Source organism: Trichomycterus rosablanca, chromosome 8, assembly GCF_030014385.1.
Source record: "Trichomycterus rosablanca isolate fTriRos1 chromosome 8, fTriRos1.hap1, whole genome shotgun sequence".
In the NCBI taxonomy this organism is placed as follows: domain Eukaryota; kingdom Metazoa; phylum Chordata; class Actinopteri; order Siluriformes; family Trichomycteridae; genus Trichomycterus; species Trichomycterus rosablanca.
Genome location: NC_085995.1, coordinates 38,118,150 through 38,136,318, shown reverse-complemented (window position 1 = coordinate 38,136,318; position 18,169 = coordinate 38,118,150). Strand labels below are relative to the sequence as shown.

The 18,169-nt window shown below is 42.6% G+C and overlaps 2 protein-coding genes across 2 annotated transcripts in view; both read right to left on the bottom strand.

Moving 5' to 3' along the window:
• prpf19 (pre-mRNA processing factor 19) overlaps positions 1–841 on the bottom strand; it is a 24,396-nt gene extending 23,555 nt beyond the window's left edge. Inside the window, exon 1 of the mRNA XM_063000157.1 lies at positions 671–841. Within this exon, the coding sequence (XP_062856227.1) occupies positions 671–689 (19 nt within the window). The 5' untranslated portion in view covers positions 690–841. The remainder of the gene's footprint in view (positions 1–670) is intronic.
• A 3,296-nt stretch (positions 842–4,137) lies between these two features.
• Positions 4,138–18,169, bottom strand: part of polr1a (RNA polymerase I subunit A) — a 29,212-nt gene continuing 15,180 nt past the window's right edge. The window contains exons 17-34 of the mRNA XM_063000862.1: positions 17,328–17,410; positions 16,817–16,975; positions 16,610–16,708; positions 16,027–16,179; positions 15,827–15,909; positions 13,786–13,951; positions 13,472–13,699; positions 12,354–12,568; positions 11,500–11,667; positions 10,520–10,655; positions 9,426–9,583; positions 8,754–8,884; positions 8,506–8,603; positions 6,921–7,160; positions 6,304–6,504; positions 4,986–5,103; positions 4,719–4,883; positions 4,138–4,353 (exon numbers count right to left, since the gene is read on the bottom strand). Of these exons, the coding sequence (XP_062856932.1) occupies positions 4,253–4,353; positions 4,719–4,883; positions 4,986–5,103; positions 6,304–6,504; positions 6,921–7,160; positions 8,506–8,603; positions 8,754–8,884; positions 9,426–9,583; positions 10,520–10,655; positions 11,500–11,667; positions 12,354–12,568; positions 13,472–13,699; positions 13,786–13,951; positions 15,827–15,909; positions 16,027–16,179; positions 16,610–16,708; positions 16,817–16,975; positions 17,328–17,410 (2,702 nt within the window). The 3' untranslated portion in view covers positions 4,138–4,252. The remainder of the gene's footprint in view (positions 4,354–4,718; positions 4,884–4,985; positions 5,104–6,303; positions 6,505–6,920; positions 7,161–8,505; positions 8,604–8,753; positions 8,885–9,425; positions 9,584–10,519; positions 10,656–11,499; positions 11,668–12,353; positions 12,569–13,471; positions 13,700–13,785; positions 13,952–15,826; positions 15,910–16,026; positions 16,180–16,609; positions 16,709–16,816; positions 16,976–17,327; positions 17,411–18,169) is intronic.

Here is an 18,169-nt window from a genome sequence, read left to right as displayed (position 1 = left end):
ATTACCATACATATATATGTACTTAACATTTTACCCGGGTGTCAGCTTTATAATAGGTGCAAATATAAAAATACATCTATTTATAATCTATTTATTTATATAAATCCCACCAATTCACACCTCTTTGCATACTGATACAAAGCTTGGATAATTGTTTTGTTCTAAAAAGCTCCAAATAGATAATTTACTATTTAATCTAAACATTTAAAACATATTATTATTGTATTATTAGAATTTGGAATAAATATAGATCAATTTTTAACTATAACTAAGTTAGCTCAAGGGCTAACCTGCAACCGTTCTATTTAACGAAAGCCAACAGGGCTGTATCCCAAATACACTCGCTTTGCTGCGCAAGTGAACTACACGCTTTATAATATAACGTCACTTCTACCCTATCTAGTGCACTACGCGTATATCGTGTATCCATTTGGGCTCGCCCCTAGCCAGAAGTTCAACGCTGTTTGCTAACTAACAAAAGACACTTCGAGAAAGCACAAATATTAGAATTATGAGTTAAACCTCACAGTAAATACACGTATTATTTATACTGGTTTGATACAATGAATGTTTGCAAGCTTCCGGCTGAGCTGGTTTAGAGAACTCAGTAAATTATACACATGCTAACAGTGCTAACAATCCACATACAGAAGCGGTTTGTTCTACTTACTGGCGCAAACCAGAGACATTTTCACTCAGTCGATTCTCTCCAGGTTCCGGATTCAGTTCATGCAACAAATCCGCACCGAACGAGTTAATTGAGATAAAACTTACAAGTTAACTGTGTTAACGTGATTCAATTCAAACCGAGCTTACACAGACATGCCCACGTTGAGACAAGCGACCGCTCAAAATGCAACCAAGTGCATCATGGGATCGAGCGGGTCCTCCACAGTAATGAGTCGACTCGCATTCGATTCATTCAAACTTGCAGTTCAATGATTCGATTCACGTGTCGATTCTTTTTAAAAGTAAGCCTAGGAGGCAAAAACACGTGGTACACCGGGTGCCAATACTTTTACTCAGTGGTGGCTCGATGGGTAGCACTGTCGCCTCACAGCAAGAAGGTCCTGGGTTCGATCCCTAGGTGGGGCGGTCCGGGTCCTTTCTGTGTGGAGTTTGCATGTTCTCCCCGTGTGTGTCTGTGTGGGTTTCCTCCAGGAGCTCCAGTTTCGACATGCAGTCAGGTTAACTGGAGATACAAAATTGTCCATGACTGTGTTTGACATTAAACTTGTGCACTGATGAATTACCGTTTCTGTCATGAATGTAACCAAAGTGTGTAAAACATGAGGTTAAAATCCTAATAAATAAATAAACTAAGCCTATGAGGCAGAAACACATGGTGCCAGTACATTTACTAATTTACACTTTCGGCATTTTAGCAGACACTAAAAGCGACTCACAGTACTGTCTAAGCAATTGGGGGTTAAGGGTGACTACCTGGCAAAGGTGGGACTTGAACCAGCAACACTTTCAGTACTAGTCCAGTAACCTTAACTGCTAGGCTATCACTGCTTCGTAAAAGTATCACTCCATACCCAGTAAGGGGTCAGTTTCGAATAGTCAATTCAGACTCTGGGTGTCTCCGTGAGCAAAACAAAGGAGCCATACCTCTCTCTACTTCTTTGAGACCATGTTGTTGCCACACAGCCTCAGAGATCAGGGTTTGATTCGCAGTTCTAGTTTGTTATTGTGAAACGTGGCATGTTCTCTGAGTCCACATGGGTGTCTATTTTTGCACATAGAGAAGGATATACTTTTTTATAAAGTGACATGTAGATCTAAAAACACACCACTTAAAGGACTTAAATGTAATAGATACAGTGGGGGGTTGTTTATTAGGATTTTAACATCATGTTTTACACTTTGGTTACATTCATGACAGGAACGGTAGTTACTCATTACACAAGATTCATCAGTTCACAAGATTATATCAAACACAGTCATGGACAATTTTATATCTCCAATTCACATCACTTGCACGTCTTTGGACTGTGGGAGGTAACCGGAGCACCCGGAGACATGGGGAGAACATGCAAACTCTGGCCCGCCCCACCTGGGTATCGAACCCAGGACCTTCTTGCTGTGAGGCGACAGTGCTACCCACTTACCAAAGTGTGTAAAACATGACGTTAAAACTCCTAATAAATAAATAAACTATAAGCTTATGAGGCAGAAACACATGGTGCACAGGGTGCCAATACATTTACTCATTTACATTTTCGGCATTTTAGCAGACGCTTTTTATTCAAAGCAATTTACTCAGGGCCCAACAGTGTCTACCTGGCAAAGGTGGGACTTGAACCAGCAACACTTTGATTACTAGTCCAGTAACCTTAACCGCTAGGCTATCACTGCTCTGTTAAAGAATCACTCCATACTCAATAAGGGGTAAACATGGAAAACATAACATACCCCTCTCTACTTCTTTGAGACTGTGATTGTTGCCACACAGCCTCAGAGATCAGGGTTGGATAAAAGCATCAGTCAAATGATATCTTACAAAAGTGTACAAAGTGATATTTTGGTGCAGTTATAAGGTCAGTAGCCTTTTCAAAAACACAAATAATTGTTACGTTGGTCAAGTTTATCATGTCAGGTGATAAAATACCTAGATTTTCATCTAAAACTCAACCGTGTGTGTAAATATTACCAAATCACTTTTCAAATGCTTTATGCACTGTGATTAGTACAAATCAGTAAATATGATATACAAGGGTTGCAGTGGGTCCAGCTTCTTTGGGCACAATGCAGAATCACACCCCAAAAAAGACACCAATACACTGCGGCAACACAATCATGTCTGAATGTATACGCCCAGCTGGCCTAGAGCATCTCTGGGGATTTGAACACTGGATCCCAGCATTAGTGGGTTAGCATAATTTACCACTGAGAGTCACCTAAGTGCCAACCAAGATTAAAATATAACATATAGGGGTCAAGTGCCATTCGACATTTTCTGGGAGGCGAGATTCTTTATACAAATGAACTGAAACAATTTCCTGAGCTCTGAAACATTAATACAGTAAATAGGTTAACGTATTGCATTGTCAATGTTTAGTTTGTCAACACCAGTTTTTTGGTAATATTATGATTTCATAAATAAAAACAAACCCAAACTGATGTCATTAATGCATTATGCATTGCAGAAATTAATTCAGATCTTTTATAATTACCACGTCAACAACATGTAAAAGATTTTGCTCTAAATTAATAACCTTCTGCTTTTGTCAAATGCCAATCCTAAATACAAAAGGATATACACCGATCAGCCATAACATTAAAACCACCTCATTGTTTCTACACTCACTGTCCATTTTATCAGCTCCACTTACCATATAGAAGCACTTTGTAGTTCTACAATTACTGACTGTAGTCCATCTGTTTCTCTACATACATTTTTAGACCTGCTTTCACCCTGTTCTTCAATGGTCAGGACCACCACAGAGCAGGTATTATTTAGGTGGTGGATCATTCTCAGCACTGCAGTGACACTGACATGGTGGTGGTGTGTTAGTGTGTTGTGCTGGTATGAGTGGATCAGACACAGCAGCGCTGCTGGAGTTTTTAAGTACCGTGTCCACTCACTGTCCACTCTATTAGACACTCCTACCTAGTTGGTCCACCATGTAGATGTAAAGTCAGAGACGATCGCTCATCTATTGCTGCTGTTTGAGTCGGTCATCTTCTAGACCTTCATCAGTGGTCGCAGGACGCTGCCCACGGGGCGCTGTTGGCTGGATGTTTTTGGTTGGTGCCAACTCAGTCCAGCAGTGACAGTGAGGTGTTTAAAAACTCCAGCAGCGCTGCTGTGTCTGATCCATTCATACCAGCACAACACACACTAACACACCACCACCATGTCAGTGTCACTGCAGTGCTGAGAATGATCCACCACCTAAATAATACCTGCTCTGTGGGGGTCCTGACCATTGAAGAACAGCATGAAAGGAGGCTAACAAAGCATGCAGAGAAACAGATGGAGTACAGTCAGTAATTGTAGAACTACAAAGTGCTTCTATATGGTAAGTGGAGCTGATAAAATGGACAGTGAGTGTAGAAACAAGGAGGTGGTTTTAATGTTATGGCTAGTGAGTGTAATTCCAAAAAGTACAAATATAAGAGAGAAATGCATTTGTTATTAAAATATTTATTAAAGATTAAAGCACAACAGATAAACACCAAATATTTTTGTATTTTCCTGTTTAAAACAGAGATATGTGCAGGCAGGTCTAGTCGTCTTCCATTATCACTGTAAGGGCTGCTTCAGATCAAACAGTCCAGTTCCTCCTTTTACAACCTTTCCCACCACCAAGCAAGCTGACGGTGAATTCAACTTATCATTCAAGCCTATAAAGCAAAAGAGAACAAGGTTATAAATCACATGTTCATATCTCTGGTTTTCTTTCCTCTTATCAAACCGAATATTTATAAATGTTGAACACTTGTTGAAAGCTTGGATCACCTGCAACATTCTTTTATCGCTGGTCTAATGCACTGGCCCAACACCAAGTCTGTTTACCCACCTCTTTTTTATCCAGGCTTGGGAACAGCACTTAAGAGTGCACTAACAAGTGCACCCCCATATGGCTCGGCTCCCCCCCCAATAGCCAATTATGTCTGTGTAGATGCCTGACTAGGCATTTTACAGTATAACATCATGATCATCACATTATAAAACAATAATTACACACATTATTAAAATAATTTTATACCCAGCATAGTGGCCTGTTTCAAAAACTTATAGCTGGTCTCAAAGGTCATCTGTTGCAGAGGGGAGCTGTTGGACTGAATTCCAAATCGGTTAAGGGGCTTGTACACGCCCTCAAAGCACATGTAGTCCGCCACGAGAGAGAGATGCCGGGGGTCGACCTCGATACCTGAGAAAAAGAGCAGGAAAACACTTCAGATCAAATCTGTTCTGCTTTAACACCAAAAATGTTTGGTTAGGGATCTCAACCAAGTTAACTTAACAGACTTACCATAAACAGCGAACACATCTTTAATCTCTTTCTCAATGACCCTCAAAGCCACTTCGATACCGTATGTGTTGGCCATGGCGTGGATCTCGTTAGAATACAGACGATTCAAGCTGAGAATCTTAAAACACATAAAATAAATGAATTCAATGTAATCATTAAAACTCTATTAGATTAGTCTAGATTAGCAACCACTTAAACACGGATTTGAAAAACAAATAGTGTTTCTATTGCTCTGGATTTTATACACACTGAAATTGAAAATAAATGCATCATTATTTGATTAGTACTGACACCTTAAAATACTTGGTTGACTTGACAGCCTAGCTTAATATACTATTATATAGCTTAATATACTATTTAACATGTAGCTCATTAACTTTAAACACATTATGAGAGGAACCAGTACATTAGAAATGACAATAATGCTTGAAAGAGTTGAAGGTAAAAGAGGAAGAGGATGGCAAGCAATAAGATAAACAGATACAATTAGAGGATCAATAAACGAGCCATTAAAAAAGCCTGGAGACCCAAACAAAAGACAGAATGTTCTGGAGAAACACATGGTTGCCAGAGGTCAGTCAATTTGACGGCACTTGACAACAATAATAATAATAATAAATGTATTATTTGGTTGGGATGCAGCGTCAACGTGACAATTAATTGTTTTTAAATACACTCCTGCACATAAGCGTTACAAATATTTGGGATTTAAAAAAAAAAACCTTCTGTATTTAGTCTTTTTCCAAGACTTTGTGAACTTTAGAATACAGAATGAATATGATGGAATGTTTAAAATATACTAATTTAGTCATTAATCACCCCCCCACACACCATATTCTCCTTCAATCTGGTAATTTGCCACTTGCACCAACTCCGTGATGCTGTATAGAGTTACTGCGGCACAGTAACGTGCCCCCTCCGACACGTGTGCAGTTTCTGGCCACATCTTTTCACCTGCCAGTGTCCAAGTATCACATAGAGCAATGCTCTACACTCCGCAAATCATCCATCACTTGTGCAGGCGCCTCGTTCAGACAGCAGAGGACGCAAATGTACAGTGGCAATGAAACCCTGTCGACCGGCCTCCCCTAGGCACAGCCGACTGTACACGTTTGGATACCCAGCTAGGTCAATAGCACCGCCTGGGATAGGATTCAAACTCGAGAGCACTAGAGCTACTTTGTGCCAACCAAGCGCCTATTAATTACAATAATAATGACTGACTACATAGTTTAGAAAAATTTAGATTTTGTTAATACAATAACCTCAAATCATCACATTCAATAATTTTTAACATTTCAGGTTTGTGTTAACTCACATCTCCATGCTTAAACATCTCCTGCATGTTGATGCCCTCTGTGTTCAGGACGAGCTCCTTGATGCCCTGCTTGTTGGTCACTTCATTGAGTAAGCAGCGCGTGATGCCTTTGGTCTCCATGATCACCGCGTTCTGGGCCTGAGCCACCACAAGCGAGGTGAGGTCAAAGTGCACTTTGCTGACCGGTAGCACCAGAGTCACCTGGAAAAGAGACCAAAGTCAGGATTGTGAGATGTGTTTCATGGAAAGCGACCAGATTACAGGAAATAGCACTGGTAACACCTAACGGTAACAGAAAACCTGGTGATCTCTCTACATAGATGCATCTTGTGTCACCCTAGTGTCACTACCGAGAAGAGGGCATGTCTCAATTCTTAGATCCCTTAAAATGCTCCTACTGAGGCGCCTTAATTCTGAGTGATAATCTGACTGAATAATGAGGGAGCAGCTGATCAGGTAGGCAGCACGGCAGCTCACTAGGTTTTCGGACAGACCCCTAAATAGAAATGTACGGAACTATGATTTCCAAACCTAAAATAGTAATCTGACAGATTACACATTCAAGAAATACTTTTGATGCCATGCAAACAATATAAAAAAAAAAAGTCTGACTCTACCTCACACCACAGGCCGTTCTGGGCGTCATATTTGTAGCCCTCGATGCTGGAACTGATCTGAAGAACTTTGTTGACCCTCATCGAGTCCTGTGTGTCTTCGGTCTCAGATTTGGAGGTTTGACTGGATCCAGGGCTCTCCTCAGACGGCCCCTGTGATCCCAGTTCCTTCTCTGCTTCCTCAGTCCCCTCCTCTTGTTCCTCATATCCGCTTTCTTCTCCCTCGTCACTCTCATAGTCAACCTGCAACAACAGTTGCATCAAAATGTGCAAAAACTGTTTCCTGTTTTTTTTTTTTTTTAACACTGGTTCCAGTTTGTCCCAGTTGCAATAGTTAAAACACATCAGCATTAGATTTCGGTGATGATTGCAGTACAGCCTCTCAACATATGCACATCAAAAAATGTGAATAACTCTAGGCCCCCCAAACCCTTAAACACTAATAATTTGTATCATATGTAACACACAAAACAAGTACATATGCGCTTGGGTGGTGTACTAGGCGTGTATTACGTCAGCCCACCACCGCTGAGACCTGGGTTTGAATCTCAGTGGTCCTATCGACCAGCCAGGCATCCACACAGACATGACTGCCTATGTTTGGAGGGAGCAGAAGGATGGCAATCCCTGCAATGGTTGTGTTCCTGCCTTCCGCTCAGTGTTTCACTGGTAGCTCAGTAACACAAGGTTGCAGGTTCAAGCCCCACGTCTACCAGATTAGGCAATCTTAACCCTCTACTGCTTCGATTGTATATTGTCACAACTTTAAGTCGCTTTGGATAAAAGCATCTGCTAAATGCTGCAAATGTCAATGGAATAAGACCCACTGTGACCCTGACCAGGACAGATCAGTGATGAAAATAATAACGGAAAAAATAACAAGAACTGTAAATTACACTACATAGTATTGTACTGTACGCTAGATATAGTATATTGGCTATCACATGCACAGGGAGACACAAAGACTTTATATTTTTATGCATTTATGACTGACTAATTTTTGTTACATGTTTTCTGTACATACGCATGTCGACTGCGATTGCTTATGCTGCAAACCTTCCAAAAATTCCCCATATAATTATCGATAGCCCACATGAATAAACGAGTCTGCAAATGTGGTCCTTCTATGTCTAATGTAAGTCTATTGAAATGGGCATCATGTGCCAAGGAAGTTTTAGAAACATAAAACAGACAATCTCTGAATTTCTGCATTTAAAGCACAATTAAATTCTGTAGGGCACCATGTAAACAACCATCGTATAGGAACCTTTTTCATTTTGTCTCTCTGGATTTATAATGCCATGCACCTTCTGCATTTGTGAGCCCAGCCCAGGATTCAAACCCCCGAAACTCTGGCGCTGCTGGTGGCTCTTATCATTACGCCACACCAGCTCACAAAGCGTAATTCTAGTTAGAAATATGTGCACTCTATCTGCCACAGTGTGTCTGTAGAATCAAAGAATTAAAAGCCTCACTGCATTAAATGATTACTGGACGATAAAGACATTTTTCTTTGCATTAATATTAAACAACACAGAAACAAAAAATAGCTTTGACTGATGGTGAGGTGGACTCGATCATTTATTACCTCCTCTTCTTGCTTCTCCTTTCTCTTGGCATCAGAGGCGTCTGCATCCCCTTCGTCCGCCTCGTCATCCACTACCTGGCTCTCGTCTTCACCCTCGTCTCCCTGAGAACCAAAACATGCTCACATGCTCAGACTTTTTACTCAAACTTGTTTTTTTTTTGTTTTTCTTCCCCACAGCTAGTCGTACCCAACTACACTTCCTTCACTTCTGCTGACCTGACCCCTACTCAAACCTGATGTTCTGAAACCTGCCTGTCTGTTGGAGGAACCTTCCTCCTGGTCGTTGTCCTTCGAAGTGGCCTTGCGAGTGTCCACTGCATTTATAGACGCCAGCTTGGCGCTCAGTTTCTTGATGGCCTCAAGCAGCAACTGGAAGAACCTGGATGTATAAAAATCAGAAGTTAAATCGTAAGTTGACCCAGCTGGCTGCTGACCTTTTCAAAGCGTCTCTAATGAGACAAACTGTTTGATATGAGGTGATAAAAGCGACTTAGGCTGTACAAACAAAGCTTAACGTGACTTATTGTACTAAAACAGCGAGTGAGGAACGTGATTAGTGGAGGAACTTATGAGCAGTAATAATGAAGAGAAGTTTAGTGCTCCTGTCTCCTTCTTTTACTACATTAAACCACGTTAAGCTTTATTTTAACGAGAAGCGTTTTAGACTCTCAGAAAACCAGATTCTGATTCTCACAATTTCTCAGAACCTTGAGCTGTAACACAAGTGAAAAGTGAAACAGGGAGGAAAATCCAGATACACACGGATACATGTGGAGCTTTTAGACTGAATCTGACGGTTATTCCACACTGATGCAGATTCGTCTCATATTCACACTTTGATGATGTTTAACTGCACCGCTCAAGCCGAGCGCTGAACAAAGCAATGGTTTGCATTAATGTGAGCAGAGAGGAAAACTCACCGGTCCTCCATGAAGCGGACGATGCGCTGGGGTGCGAGTAACTTATCCTGCTGGTAGCACTCTGGAGGAAGGAACTGGAACATGATGGTGAATATGCGCTTCTTCTGGCCTTTGGCCTCCACCCGGAGTGTCTCCACCACGTCCACCTTGCGTAACACCTGCAGAACGTCGCAACCAGAATCGAAGTACGCCGATTATTATTGAAACAGCCGTCTAACATTTCAAAAGTTCTAATTTTAGAACAGAATGAGAAATTGAAGCTCATAACATAGGGACAGCTGTAGCCTAGAGGTTAAGGTCCTGGAGTAGTAATCAAAAGGTCGCTGGTTCGAGCCCCACCACTGCTAAGTTGCCACTGTTGGGCCCTTGAGCAAGGCCCTTAACCCTGAATTGCTCAGACTGCATACGGTCACACTAATGTAAGTCGCTTTGGATAAAGGCGTCCGCTAAATGCTGAAAATGTAAATGTAAATAACATTTAATTAAATCAATACCGTTTTCTCATGTAGTTTAGCCATCACACACACACACACACATTCTCTTACCCACACTTTCCTTGTGTTTATAAAAACTCTTTCAATAAACGAAGGCATTCATACTTTGACTTGGTGTCTTGTCTGGGTGCTTTCCTCGTGCACGAGATTCAACGACTGATTCTTCTCCTGGTTAAGTTCTTACTATTAGCTCAAGGGACAGAACTTTGGGTGACTGAGTAAAAACCTAACAGGACCTGTGAGTCCTATGACAATGCAAACCTTTATTAACTGCACTGTAATCGATTGTTTGTTTGTTTATTAGGATTTTAACGTCATGTTTTACACTTTGGTTACATTCATGACGGGAACGGTTGTTACTCATTACACAAGATCCATCAGTTCACAAGTTTATATCAAACACAGTCATTACACAGTAACTCCAGTTCACATCACTTGCACGCCTTTGGACTGTGGGAGGAAACCGGAGCACCCGGAGGAAACCCACACAGAAAGGACCGCCTCACCTGGGAATCAAACCCAGGACCTTCTTGCTGTGAGGCGACATTGTTACCCACCAACTAGTTCTTATAAATAATGATTAAGTGTTGGCATACGTACCTCAGACAGACACACGCGGGAAAGCTTCTTCTGCAGCGTCTTCGCTCGCTTCACGGCTTTTTTGCTGCTTAATACAGGAATGCTCATCATGGGGGTCTTGATGTTGGAACTGGCAATCATGAGGATTTCTCGCAACCTATAAAAAACAAACAAACAAACAAAACCACAGTGAGAAGATTTAGAAATAACACACAAGCTAGATTCCTTAAAGAGGAAATCAACAGATTTTGTCTCCTTTTTGTCCTGATTTAGGGTTTTGATTGATTGATTAGTTTTTAACGCCATACCGACACACTGGGGTCATTTATACGGCGGTATTCAAGTTGTTTTTTCCTTTTGTGTCATTTAAACAAATTATAAAAGATGTTTTAGATTTAAATATGTTAAAAAATGCATTATTTTCCCTGGTGCAAAAGCACATTTTGTATTTTGTTTTCGTTAAAAAATCTCAGTCTTTCTGAGTGTAGTGTTTTGCATGCTATCAGTATGTGTTTTCTGATTTAGGGTAGCCAATTGGCCTTCTGCTGCTGGGGATCCCAGTTGCGCCCGAGGAGGGTATATTTGCCTGCCCCACGACCCCTTCTTATTCGCCCGTGCTTCGGTGGATTCTCACATGAGGCCGAACATTGTGCACGGAACGACACGTACCGATATCCATGCTCCTCCACTTCTGCACAGGCGCCTCGGGCTGCTAACCAGGGTCCTTACACAGCGTTTTGAAAACCCCACTTAATTATTAGTCCGGGCTTTTCCCACCCATCAGACTGATGCCCAATTTTTTCGGCTGCAGGCACTGCCAACTGTTCTCGCTAGGGGGTGCCCAGCCGACCAATAGCAGAGCTGAGATTCAAACTGGGGAGATCAGATTCTCAGCGCTGGTGTGCTAGAGGAATTTCACCTGGGCACCCCAGATTCTGCCCTACGCCAGCATTCTGGCAGAAGTCTTATCACTTAAACAGTACAGTATACAGTACACCGACCTGGGAATTCCCAGGGTGACGTTCATTTCTCCTCTGCCGGCAAAGTGAAAGGTGTTGAGGGTCATCTGAGTGGAGGGTTCGCCGATGCTCTGAGCAGCTAGTAACCCAACGGCTTCTCCTGGTTCGCACAGCGCCCTCTGCCACTTCAGCTGCAACAGCTGCCTTAATCTGCACCACATAAAGAAAGACACACACAACCAGAACCAACAGGTAGGTTTAACATTTTTTTCTATTCATTTATGCATTTTATCCCATTTTTCATACAATTCAGTGCAGTCAATCTGTCCTCCACTGCTGGTGGATCCCTGATTGCAGTCGAGGTGGGTTTATTGCTGCTCACGCCTCGGGAACCCTTTTTCACCCATGCATTATGCACAGGCGCCTCTCTATTCGCCAATCAGAGCCCTTACACAGCGTCTGAAGAGCCCACCCACATTGTCCGCCCTAGCACAAACGTGTCTGATGCAGGCACTGCCACTTGGTGGGAGTTTCTTCCTGTAATTTTAAGAGTTTTTCTTTGCCACTGTTGTACTTGGCTTGCTCATCAGGGGTTTTTGGTCTGTCAGTTCTGGATTACGTAAAGTCGCTTTCAGACAATGTCTCAAATGTCTTCATACAGTCAGCAGTGGTGTGCTAGCGCAACAGAATGCAGTGCCACATGAGCACCCACTAAACTGTCTATGTAAAACTATTTAGCCCACTGTGATCTCTTAAAGTATAGATAGATAACATAGATCATTCAGTTCAGATACTCCTTCAGACTACTGATGAGTGCAAACAGTTTACTGTAAATGAAAATATAAAGAGAATATCACACTCAAAGCAAATCCAGTAAAAGAAACAAAGAATCTCACCTTTCCGGGTCAAGCAGTTCAGCCGCAGTGTACGTTTCCTGCTTGATGTTGTACTGACTCAGGTAGGTTTCAGTTACAGAGTCGAACGTTTCAGACACGGAACCAAAACTGATGTCGGGACGGTTAACTGCCAGGCACGGATCTGGACAGCGTGACGTCTTCTTCAGATACTTAGCACGCTTGCTGTCGTTCAGAGTTCTCCACAAATCCAGCAGCTACAAAAAATGCTAAATAAGACTTATGTGCTTCCAGGAGGTGCAGTATGACGGCAAATGGGACGGCAGTAATTTTAACATCTTTAAACTAAATGTAACCAACAATATTAACACCATGCATGAGAATTAAATCTGATCTGGTCTTTTCTGTTTGTTTATTAGGATTTTAACGTCATGTTTTACACTTTTGGTTACATCCATGACAGGAAACGGTAGTTTATCTTCACACAAGTTTCATCAGTTCACGAGGTTATATCGAACACAGTCATGGACAATTTAGTATCTCCAGTTGACCTCATTTGCATGTTTTTGGACTGTGGGAGGAAACCGGAGCACCCGGAGTAAACCCACGCAGACATAGGGAGAACATGCAAACTCCACACAGAAAGTACCTGGACCGCCCCACCTGGGGATCGAACCCAGGACCTTCTTGCTGTGAGGCGACTACCCACTTAGCCACCGTGCCGCCCCTGGTCTTTTCTACCCAAATCCTTTTGGACACCATGTACACCAAAATCCTTGTCCGCAAAAAACAAATAAATAAATAAATCAGGTTCTGGAGTTTGTTTTAAGCAAGTTCAGGTGTTTCCTGGACTGGCAGAGAGTAGTGCGATCTAAGTTCGAATTTCAGCTCCGCTATCAGCCACTCAGGCACCTACACAGACGTGATTGGCTATGACTGCTGCAATTGCGGCCTCTGCTGGCAGCTCGAAAGCGCCTGCACAGACACAGGGAATAATGGAGAGCAGTGCATGATCAGCGAGTCGAGCAGGTGAAAAGAAGCGGTTGGCTCCTACACTGGTGTAGGAAGGGGTGTGTGTTAGGTAGAACAGTATGCAGCAGTGATGGGTGATATATCTGGGTAACTGGATATGACTAGACTGTTAAAACATTTACACTTACCTGTAGAGTAGCATTATCTCTACCGTTGACCGACTCTCCCGACAGTCCTTCACTCTCAGCCATTATCTGTCCCAGTTTCTTTTGAGAGAAGAGCAGGAAGGCACCATCTCTGGGCGACACATTCGCATGTTTGGCCCTCCACTTTCTAATGGCTCTAAAGTGACTTTGAGCTGCGTTTGGGTCGAGTTTAGCCAGAACTTCGTCCAAGCACTGGGACTTTCTGATAACCTTCCAAAGAAAAAGAATCATTATTATTCTACTGCAGAAACAGTGGAAGAGACATGTTAAAAAACCATGATGTCGGTGAGTCTTACCTCGTAGTTCTCTTTGATGAAAGGGAACTGGCGAGACTGTAGGAACTGAGTTTTGGGAATGTCCAGGCCGTCCTCACCGTAGAGGAACTGCACCACGCTGCCATCGCTGTCCCTCACAGTCAGGTCATACTGCACCACCAGGCCTTCCAGATGCTTTATCACACATCTGCAGCATGAAAAGTATAACTGAAAGCTACTGAAGTTAAAATCTCAGGTCTAGAAACAGACCAACAGAAAAATATACTAGCTGGCAACAACAAGCGTTTCAGGCTGCTAAAAGTAACTGCGCGTTTACATTTTCAGTGATGCAGCCAACTATGGCCGTCACGCTAACCGCAATTTTGAAATATCGCGGTATAGACCAGCCAACCGCAGGGCATGCCAAGCAACCGCAACACCGCGATGTTCACGTTTTTTCTTTCTTTCTTTTTTTTTTGTTGTTGCAGGGTCCATCTTGTTTTTCGCTTACATTCGGGCGTAATAAATGTTAAATAAATTCATAATGAAAATGAGCTAAGAGCGACATTTTCCCGCAACCTGTTGACATGCGTTGCTGCCGAGTGTCAGGCTTTGTGTTTTAAGATGGAAACAATGGCAACAGGAATTATAGGCAAGTTTATTAATGATCAAATTGAGTTCACACTCAATAAAATACTTATATAAATAAAAGACTTTATTCAAACAGCCTTGGCGTACTAAAACACTTAATGACGATTAATATGGCATTGCAGCCTGCAAATATTCTCTTGCTGGCTTGCTGGAGTGATTTAAATGTATTTTTTCGTTGAATAAAAATGTATTGAAACGAATAATAACTTGAAATGTAGTATATATTGTTATGTTAATTATACCTAATAAATAGATGGTTAATAGTGGCGCATTAATAACCAGGCTAGATCTGCTCTGCTCTCTAAAGTCACATGCAGGTACAGTACACCTGTGTATTAGTGCAGCGTGCACCATCAGAGAGACTGTTAGTGCCGCCGGGAACATCGCTACCCCACTCAGATCCACTCTGGAACCACATCAGGTGAACATGTTGGTGTTAACGCAGGTTTAAGGTCTTACAGACTTTATTCTTTATTCTATTTTTTTTTTTTTTACCATATTTTGATTAGATGTGCATTTAAGCGCACCAGAGTCGGGTTTCTAGATACATCGTATCGAAACTCAGCTCTACCTTTCCGACTGGGTTGGGCGGCAGTATGAACAACGTTTGGCTGTTGTTCATGGGCTTAGCGGGTAGAGTCGGAGCATAGGTCCTCTTAACTGGTACGACTGCGACCCCTGCTGGTTGGTTGACGGCACCTGCACAGGGCTGAGGAATAACATTGAGGGGGGTGTGACCCTCCGTGCGCAGTGTCTCTCGGTGTATGAACTCGGCTCGTGCGGGTGTAAAATGCAAGTCTGTACCGATTGCGTGCCGGAGGGGGCGCAATTCGGTTGAGTGGCGTCCTCAGTCAGCGGCAAGGGGTTGAACCAGTATAGAGGACATAATCAGGGTAATTCGATATGACTAGAATGGGGATAAAAATTGGGGGAAAAAGTGGGAAAAAAAGATATAAAAAAAAAAAAAAAAAAGATGTGCATTTAAAATATTTTGCCTAAACACTTTTTTTTTTCGTTTCACAGTGTAAATCTAGCCTAGGAGCTAAATTTAAACCTTTTTTTAATAGAGAAAAGACGTGCATTCTTATTGTGCATCCCTGCTCTGTTCTGTATTTAACAATAAACACACATTTGATTTGTCTTAAAGCTGTCTCATCTTCATCATTATAAAGCAATAATATACAGAATCATAGCCTAACAATAAAGCTTGTTTATATAGCTCTAAAATCCAGATAAATTAAGAACATTTAAGAAAAAGAAAAAAAAAGGCGATATTACTGCATACCGCGGTGTTGAACCACGCTGAATACCGCAAGGGGAAATTATTTCACCGCGACAGCCATACAGCCAACCAGATTCATGCTCAAACATTTCGTCCAAATAAAAACGATAGTGAAGATCCCACACACTAACAGTCTTGAGTTTGTCTCACCTCTGCAGGTAGCCAGAACGACTTGTTTTAACAGCAGTGTCCACCAAACCTTCACGACCAGCCATACAATGAAAAAAGAACTCCTGAAAGTCAACAGCAATAAAAAAAAATCAGCATCAGCATCGTCATTATGTTCTGAACGTAAAGTCACCGAGTCTGTTGATACTTTGGGTTATAACAGCTCTTAAAGCTGAACTTACAGGAGGTTTGATCCCAGTCAAGAACCTGCCGGTCACGAAGCCTCCAGAACGAGGCTGCGGGTCATACGGTTGGAAACACGGCAGAGATTTCCCAGAAGGCATTAGCGGAGGACGACGGCCCTCCAATTCGATCTGGCCCAACAAACATGAAATCTAAAAACACATACAGGAGGATTATTTTTTACTGGTCTCTTTCAGGCTGTTTGTTTTATAAGGATTTTAACGTCATGCTTGATACTAATGTTCCGTTTATGACAGGACAGGTAGTTACAGGTTACCCATGATTCATCAGTTCAAGTCTCTAATTCACCTCCCTTGCACGTCTTTGTACTCTGGGAGGAAACCGGAGCTCCCGAAGGAAACGGGGTGAACATACAAACTCCACAGAGAAAGGACCCGGACCGCTCCACCTGGGAACTGAACCCAGGACCTTCTTGCTGTGAGGCAAGTTTGTTTAAAATGATGGTAAAGGCGCTAAATCACACCAGATATGTGAGAAAGACATTTTGGAAGGCCACACTGAGATGGTTTGGGCAGGTACAGAGGAGGGATGAGAGTGTGCCGTGTTTACGACGAGGATTACCTGCATTGTATTGACGGTGGAACCTTTAGCTCCTGACTGCACCATCAGCTGGAGATTATTCTCTGGAAATGAACGATGGAGACCTAATGGCATGCACACCTTGACAAACACAAATCAGAGAACATCCTTCACAAACAATGGAAATAAATACGAATAGACACGACCGATACAACCGAACACAACAGCTAATGAACACTCGCGTCATACCTTGTTGATGTTGTTGTTGACCTGATTGACCTCTTCTTTGAATTTGAGGTCCACCATGTTGTAGTCGCGCTGGTCTACGTTCAGATGGGCGTTCTGCCACAGGTCTCGACCTTCACTCTCCCCGGCTGCAGCGGGCAGGTTAAAGGCGGCCCCGAGTGCCTGAGGGCAACAGCAAATACTGATCGAACATCTGATGCAGACTCTATAGATGTCCGGGCACTCAGATGGTACAGTGGTAAAATATGCTAACCCACTATCAGCCAGTCAGGTGTCTACTCAGACATGGCAGCCTATTTTAGGGGACAGAAGGGGGATGGGGGTCTTAAATGGCCAACCAGCATAGCCATTGGGAAACGCACTCTCCCAGTTCGCTCTCAGTGCCAGTCCCGAGCCCGGGAAAAATAAGAAGGGCTGTGTCAGGAAGGGCAATCTGGGCCACCCAAGCGCTCGACTCTTTTCTCTATTTTAATACAAGTGTCTAGATCTAAACTGTTGGCTTTTTTTCACTAACCTTGTGTCCACAGTTAACCGACTCGTTGATGATCTTCTTCCGCCGTTTGTTAGCTCCAGGTTTCACCAGAATGTCTTCCACACCTGAGGAAGTTGTTGCAAAGCAGGTCAGGTTTTATATAATCCTAACCAGAAGAGGCCTTGAGTAAAACTGTAAAATCACCAGGTATGGGAACAACGGTAGCTTAATGAGTAGGGCTTTGAGCTATTAACTGAAAGGTTGAGAGTTTGAATCCCAGCTCTACCATGCAGCCACTGTCGGGCCCTTGAGCAAGACCCTTAACCCTCTCTGCTCCAGGGGCGCCGTACAATGGCTGTCCCAGCGCTCTGACCCCAACTTCCAATCAAGCTGGGATTTGTGAAGAAATAATTTCATTGTACTGTACATCTGTATATGTACAGTGTATCACAAAAGTGAGTACACCCCTCACATTTCTGCAAATATTTTATTATATCTTTTCATGGGACAACACTATAGACATGAAACTTGGATATAAGTTAGAGTAGTCAGTGTACAGCTTGTATAGCAGTGTAGATTTACTGTCTTCTGAAAATAACTCAACACACAGCCATTAATGTCTAAATAGCTGGCAACATAAGTGAGTACACCCCACAGTGAACATGTCCAAATTGTGCCCAAAGTGTCAATATTTTGTGTGACCACCATTATTATCCAGCACTGCCTTAACCCTCCTGGGCATGGAATTCACCAGAGCTGCACAGGTTGCTACTGGAATCCTCTTCCACTCCTCCATGATGACATCACTGAGCTGGTGGATGTTAGACACCTTGAACTCCTCCACCTTCCACTTGAGGATGCGCCACAGGTGCTCAATTGGGTTT